Source organism: Glycine max, chromosome 7 (genome assembly GCF_000004515.6).
Source record: "Glycine max cultivar Williams 82 chromosome 7, Glycine_max_v4.0, whole genome shotgun sequence".
Classification (NCBI taxonomy): Eukaryota; Viridiplantae; Streptophyta; class Magnoliopsida; order Fabales; family Fabaceae; genus Glycine; species Glycine max.
In genome coordinates this window covers 5,443,659-5,450,916 of record NC_038243.2, presented here as the reverse complement: position 1 = coordinate 5,450,916, position 7,258 = coordinate 5,443,659, and the positions used below count along the sequence as shown (strand labels likewise).

General features: G+C 32.7%; 1 protein-coding gene across 1 annotated transcript; it reads right to left on the bottom strand.

The window, feature by feature from the left end:
- Window positions 1-333: 333 nt before the first annotated feature.
- Window positions 334-5,696, bottom strand: LOC100805655 (acidic endochitinase). The gene is made up of 3 exons (XM_003529862.4): window positions 5,532-5,696; window positions 5,068-5,278; window positions 334-836 (listed from the first exon to the last, which is right to left on the bottom strand). Exons 1-3 carry the CDS (start codon window positions 5,694-5,696, stop codon window positions 367-369), a joined length of 846 nt encoding a protein of 281 aa, XP_003529910.1. The 3' UTR covers window positions 334-366.
- Between the last annotated feature and the right edge of the window lie 1,562 nt (window positions 5,697-7,258).

Below are 7,258 nucleotides of genomic sequence, written 5' to 3'. Positions count from 1 at the left end.
ACATAATTTCCATTTGTCTACATTTTTGCTGATTCAATACTTGACTATTTCTTATAGTGTAGTCGGTTCAGGGTGTGAAAGATTGACCGTACGTTACAGCGAAGCAATTAATTAATAGCTAACTTTAGTGAGTATTTGACGTGAAAATAGCCATAAACGCAAGTAGAGGACATGCATTCCCTTGTGTTGACCGTGGACTTTAATAGTTGGAGTAAAGACTAAAATGTTCAAGGATAACTATCCATTCATATTCAAAATATATTGTTATAGTTATTCATTAATCTTTCCACTGGGTCTGATTCTTACTGATCCAGAAAACATCCCCTACAAAAACACAACTGACAAAAGGGAATGAAGCCTTATCCCTCACACATGGGCCTTAATAGCTGTACTATACCCTTTATCATAGAACTTAGACCAAATCATAACACCCCCATACTTAGAAGAACCATTAATAAATGGTAACACTTCAGAAATAAGCACATTAGGCGAAATATAACCACTCCCAGCTGCCTCTGGTGCAGCTGGCAACCCTAAGAAAACTTGACCAGCCTTGGTTCCAATCCACTTATTCCAATAGGTCTTGAGATTCTCTGTATTCCCATTGTATTGGCATGGTGGGTTGTTGTAGAATTGGACCCAAATGTAATCAAAATGACCAGTTTCTATAGCACTACTTAGCCATTTGTCAGGGAAGGGACACTGGGGAGCTGCACTTAGATATATCTTCTTCTGTTTGCCATACTCTGATATTGCCTTGGCAAGCTCATCCCATTGTTGGGTTGAGCCTGTCACTATGGCAAAGTCAATTCCATCCAAAAATATTAGTTTGAATTCTATTTGAAATAATGAAAATAAAATCGAATTGAATCATATATTTTATGAGTTTAATTCAGATATTTTTTATAAAAAATAGAATTAAGTTAAGTCACAAATATATCACAAATACTATGTGTTAATAGGAGTTTAACCAAACACCAATCGTGCACGTTGGTTTACGAAATTAATCTTCTTATACTGATTCAACAGTTTTGTTATACACAATAAAAACAAATAAGAACTTTCTCACAAAAATTATTTTTCTCTATATATCTTTTTTTCTATTACGTTCAAATTTTTTTTATATCAATATTATTTTTCCTTTTTCTAGATGCATGATAACATATAAAGCATCTATTAAACATTTTTGATAGACTAATTTGAATCTACTGCTTCATCCACGAGTTTAATTAGTCGATCACTTGAAAAACTTGTTCTTTTTATGATTTGTTTCTCTAGAACTAATTAGTTGGCGTTTCAGATTGGTATTCTTAGAAAAAAAATAGAAAGAAATATTCTGTTTTCATATACAAGTAGAAATGCAGAGACTTGTAGAAATAGGACAGCTGATATTTGATTGAGTATTGCTTATTGTCTGCTTTTTAATACATGATATGTTGAACGGGTTTTTGGACAGATGATCTATCTTTCAATTCAAAGTGTGCTTAACATCAATGAAGGAGCATGTTGGGGTCCTTGGTTGTTACCCCACACATTACTATATATATATATATATATAACATCAATGAAGGAGCATGTTGGGGTCATTGGTTGTTACCCCACACATTACTATATATATATATATATATGGGCCTGAAATTGTCGCGGGAGTGGCATTAATTTGTGGGCTTTGATGGCTTTGGAAAGTGATATTCTGTGAGTTAGTTTGTTATGATTGGTTACTTGTTTGATAGTGTTCAATTATTAGTATAAATAAGAGCACTATGTACATTTTTTAATCAATTCAGTATATATTACCTTCTGAGTATGCTCTTTACTTGGTTTATGCCTATGATCTATATGCCTCTCATTACCAACAATTGATTCCATTTCAAGCATATATTAGCTTGTATAAAGAGTATAAATTGAACACTAAAGAGTATAAATTGAACTAATCACCCTCGGTGAAACTTAGAAGGCAGTTAAAGCTGTTTCTTCTTGCTTGTGATCACAAATCTTTAGATGTCTATGTAGGGACATCTGATTTGCAAGGACCATTTTCAATTCCAAAGATGATCTGAATTTAGCACATAAAATTTCCCAATGTCTCCACTAGTACTAATGCTGGTCTTCCTTTTTCTTGTGTCATTCATGGTCTCTATCTATAGTTATATTCCGTGTCCCTGCGTGTCTTTCTATTTTGCTCCAATTCCTTTGTATCTTATAGACTATTCTACATATATTCAACCAACGAGACTGGCAACAGACATGTTATAGTTGTGCAAAACTTCTTCATTTAGGCAAATAATTTCTGACCACATATAACAATAATATTCTACATAAACTAACTAAACGTAACTAACAAATAAAAAGAGCAGACTCCAGTGTTGAGAAGACTGAATGAAAGATAGATACGCGTACACGCTAGAAGATGAAAAGGGGTATATAAAAGACTGATGATGCTGTGAACATAACCCTGAAGTGTTAACAACTTGTGAATTTTAGGTTAGAAAGAGGAAAAAAGAAGAAAGGGGTATAATGGAGGGAGAAAATTAAGAAGCACTGGCTGAGAAAAGGAAACGTGAAGCTTCCTTTGCTCTAGATTCTATTCGTTAAAGGGAGACGAACGAATAACGTAATATGAACAATGTAAAACATGAAAATTTACTTAATTAAAAAATTAAATGGAAAATTTTAATTTATGTGTCGATTTTTTAATTGGAAGACAAGAACGGGTAGAGAAGATTGATTTTCAGCATGTGGTTTCTAAAAGTAAACACCGCCGTATAAAGATTAGCGCTGACCTACCAAGTACTAAGACCTTGAAATTGAATAGATGCATGGATATAAAAAACTTCAGACACACCATTTCCTGTTCATCCATTTAGATACTCTCATCTTAATCATTAATTTCTGCTTCTTAATTTGAGTTGTTGTTATAATCATTAATTTCTGCTTCTTAATTTGAGTTGTTGTTATGAACAGCAAGGATAATTCTAGAATTTGAGGACTAGGGGCCTCTCAAAGAAAGGATAAAGAGAGGAAAATGATTTTATTATTTTCTTTGTTTTTTATTGAGCTTAACTCAATTCAACAAAATCAATTTGTAAAGTAAAAATTATTCCTCACTTATATAATTTATCTCGATACTATTTTTATTTGATATGAAATTTTATAATATGTCTCATTTTTTTTTCATGAGTCTTCCGTCATATCATATGAGACTTTCATCACATTTGGCCTTCTTGGGTAGGCTCAAGTTTGCTACTATTATAATTCATCACTTTGATACCCTCATGCACGTGTTTGGCTCACTCTCTTAGATTTCGTTGGCCTTGTGTACGCGTTATGGTTCATCACTCATGTGTTTGCCATGATGAGAAGTCATTTTAGGGAGATAAAGGTGCAACTGCAAAGTCAACAAAAGAAGAGAGTGGTAGGTCCATCGTTGCCAATTACTTCAATGGATTTGAATTAACTGCTTCATCCATGAGTCTATTTGATTGCTTGAAAATTGTTACTTGTTCTTTTTCTGATTAAGCACATCTATTCATCTGTTGCATTATTTTTCTTATAGTCCAACTTGTGAGTCTTTGAAGTACTTCTATCTCACAAGAGTAAGGATCCCGATCCTCTACAGAGTATAGTCACAAAATAATGTGCGGTTTTAAATCCAACAATTAAAATTAATAAATTTTATGTTTAAATATATTTTTGATTCTTGAAATTTTTTTAGTTTTACATTTAGTATTTAATAAATTTTTTCTTAACTTTTGATCATAAAATTTTATGTAACATGATTGTATGAACTGACCGGTATGAACTAAACCGAAAGCATACAATCCGTAAATCTTGCATGATGCGTGAAAGGTTACGATCCTTTTGTTTTGGAGGATACTTTCTCATCGTATTGCAGCAGAAACATTAGGCATAATAGCGGGTCATTTCCATCTTAACGTGGGTTCAATGTTTATATAAAGGAATACCTAAGAAATATTGAAACGGTCTTTACAGCAGTATTGCTGCGAAGAAATTTTATTTTGTATTTGGTCTTTATTGTTATATTAACTTTGCTAACTTTTGTTTGGATCGGCCAACAAATTAAGTTTATTAAAACAGTCCAGTAGAAGGTATAAGGAAGGAGTAGCCTCAGTGGATAAAGTCTGTTACAACATAATCAACAATGACATGCACCCACGTACATCGAACACCCATCACATAATTTAGGAAAATTAATTGAGCCATGTACCAGGCCTTCCCATCCATAAGAGACTAAGAGTTATAACAAAATATTTTAGAGATAGAGCAGCGGTTGAAATTTCCAGCAGAAGAATGATGGTCTGAAATCTCTATGGCTCGCTCTGCCCCATTCTCACGACGAGATATGAAGACTCTCCACCATCATCATCTCCACATCTGCTTGAGCTTCATTGAATATGACGTTATTTCTGTGTCGCCATATTGCCCAAACCGTCGCTAGCCAAACCCCCATCAGATATTCCTACTTCTCTTCCCCTTCACCATTCCACAGTGCTGCCAGAATAGATGTTCAAATGTCCCTCCCTGGCCATGGAATTACATTCACCATGCCTTGTAGAACAATATGCGCAACAGAGATAAAGGAAAGAATAATTAACACACAGAATTTCACGTGGAGAACCCTTTTGTGAAAAACCAAAAACCCTATCACAATAAAGGTCAAACCCCCCAAAAATTCTCAAAATATTTTTCACCAAAATTGTCGCACCACGAGGTTTTCTGGCCAGACCAAAAATTCGGGTCAGCAACTCTAACACTTCCCATTTACATTCCTCCATCCAAACTTTAAATGCAAACTTGCATTGCAGGAATAGATGGATCGAAGTTTGCTCCACTTCTCCACAAAGGGCGCAGAGATAATTGTCCTGCAGGGTTTGGCGGTTCCTCTTCTTCAAATTTCATTTTTGTTTGTATCGCATCAAGTAGTAGTAGTCTCCATACAAAAGATACCACTTTGGATGGTGCTTTAGTAGACTACAAGCATTTGATAATATCCGTTTCCACAGCACATGCAAGGAGTTTATCACCACTTAGAATCAACTCATATACCTAGCTCCCTTACTATGTATCCCTCCCTCGGGTTTCTTTTCCAAACCCATTCATCCTCTACCCCTGGCCTAGGTTTCAAGGACTGCACAATGCTCATGAAATGTAACACCACCATTTCATTTTTCCATGCAAACCAAGGACTTCTCCACCTAAAATCCCAATCCCAAACCTCATTCCTCCACCTTCCCATATCCGCAATAGCCTTCCTACACTGTTCAGAGTTAAGGAATATCCTAGGTTATACCTTACAAAGTGTATTTTTTCCAACTCATATGTCTTCCCAAGAACACGTATATTTCCCATCACCAATACATCTTCCAACATTTTGCTCAAACCAACTATTTTCTATATCGACCCTACACACTTTTTTAAGGTCACGCCACCAAATGGATCTGGCATTCATATTACCATCACGAAGGGATGTATGTATTCAAATCGCCATATTTAGCCTTCAACTCTCTAACCCAACCCCTACTCTTCTCCTTCAACAAATTCCAACCCCATTTACCCACAAGTGCATCGTTAAAGACTACCAAATTCTTTATTCCCAAACCTCCCTTCTCCTTGGACACACTATTCCACCCTATCCAAGCTATCTTCCTCTCCTCTTCTCTCCTTTTCCACCCCATAAGAAATTTCTTTGTAACGCATTAATATCCATTAACTTTGCTAACTTAATATGTCATCATCTAATAAAAAAGTACTAACGATTATGATTGAAAAAAAAATTATTTCAGGAACCAACCACTTAAAAATTCCATTATAATGATGACCGAAATATAAAATAAAAAAATAAACACCAAAAGTCAAGAATTTTTTTATTAGTGATCAAATATAAAATTTATAAATATTTTTAAGAACTAAACATATATTTAATTTTTTTTAATAATAATAATAAAATTTATTTTTAAATATATATTAATTTGTTATATATAAAATAAAATTAATGGTTGAGATTCATGTTGTTTCTCTAAAAACTGCAAAGGATCAAAGGGTAAATATCTTTTATGTAAGTTTCTTATTAGTAAGAATTAAGTTTAGATGTAAGAAAATTCATAACACCTCACGCATTGTTGAGTTAAGTTAATTAAACCCTAAATAACTGTCATGCATGTGCTTCAATACTTCCGAGGACCAAAAATTTGGGAGGACTAGCTCCGTCAAACATCTGTTCCCTTTAGTGGATAAAAAGTATATATACACGCACTAGTATATAAGATCAATAACAAGTAATTTTTTTTTTATAAAATCAATAACAAATTAACAAGTATTTGGAAACTATATCGGTTCTACTTTAACATGCAACGATTAATATTAATGGTAAACCTATAACCATTAATAAAAATAATTACTGTCTTTGTAGTACATGTTTTTTATTTTTAAATTACCCTGTAACATATATAACGCGATTTTTATTTCCTCCTTTAACTTTCAAGCTGTAACTACTGTTATTTTTCCTAAAAAAAATCTGTTATTACTATTTTTAAAAATAAATATAGAGACCCAAAATGTGTTTTTTTTATTAGTATAAGATAAAAAAATTATTTTACTTATTTATATGATATGTTTGTTAGTTTTTATAATAATTATTTTAAAAGTCATATGTATTAATGATAATAAAAAATTATTTTATAGTACGAGTTCATTATATGTTAAATTTTATATAATAATATATTATTAGCGAATAATGATTAAATACTAAACATGTAGTTTATAAAAATAATTAATGGCCTTCACATTAATTATGGCCAAGTAAAGAATTGTCGCTTAATTTGTAATATTGTCGTAGTGATTGAAGATATTGAACTGGCAACACGAGCAAACACATCCACACTCTAGCAGAGTGGTGAACGCATCTTTTATTATACTTTATTTTCTAAAAATTTATGATTTCATTGTTATTATAAAAAATAATTAAACTTCTGTTATATATTTTATTTTAAAATTTTAAGTAAATTAAACATATTTGTATTATGTTGTAACTTTTCTCGGCATTTTCCTTGCACAATCAATCAGTGCACGGCAAACGAGAAAGAAAATTCATGAAAGTTGTGAGGAAAAACCATTAATTTCACATCATTGTTTTGTTATGGAAAAGGTCGTGGATGTTTTTCGGCTGTGGTGTTGGCCAAGCTGGGTTAAAATTTAACTCTCATGCCTATGTTTCTCGATCTATATTAAAATAATTCGG

Excerpts from the sequence above, each read along its gene's own strand:
- LOC100805655 (XM_003529862.4), bottom strand. The coding sequence starts at position 5,696 with ATGGGGTGGAAAAGGAGAGAAGAGGAGAGGAAGATAGCTTGGATAGGG. Across the intron at positions 5,279-5,531 it reads AGGAGAAGAGTAGGGGTTGG|TGTAGGAAGGCTATTGCGGA; the intron begins GTTAGAGAGTTG and ends AACTCTGAACAG. Across the intron at positions 837-5,067 it reads ATACATAGTAAGGGAGCTAG|AATTCAAACTAATATTTTTG; the intron begins GTATATGAGTTG and ends TATTTCAAATAG.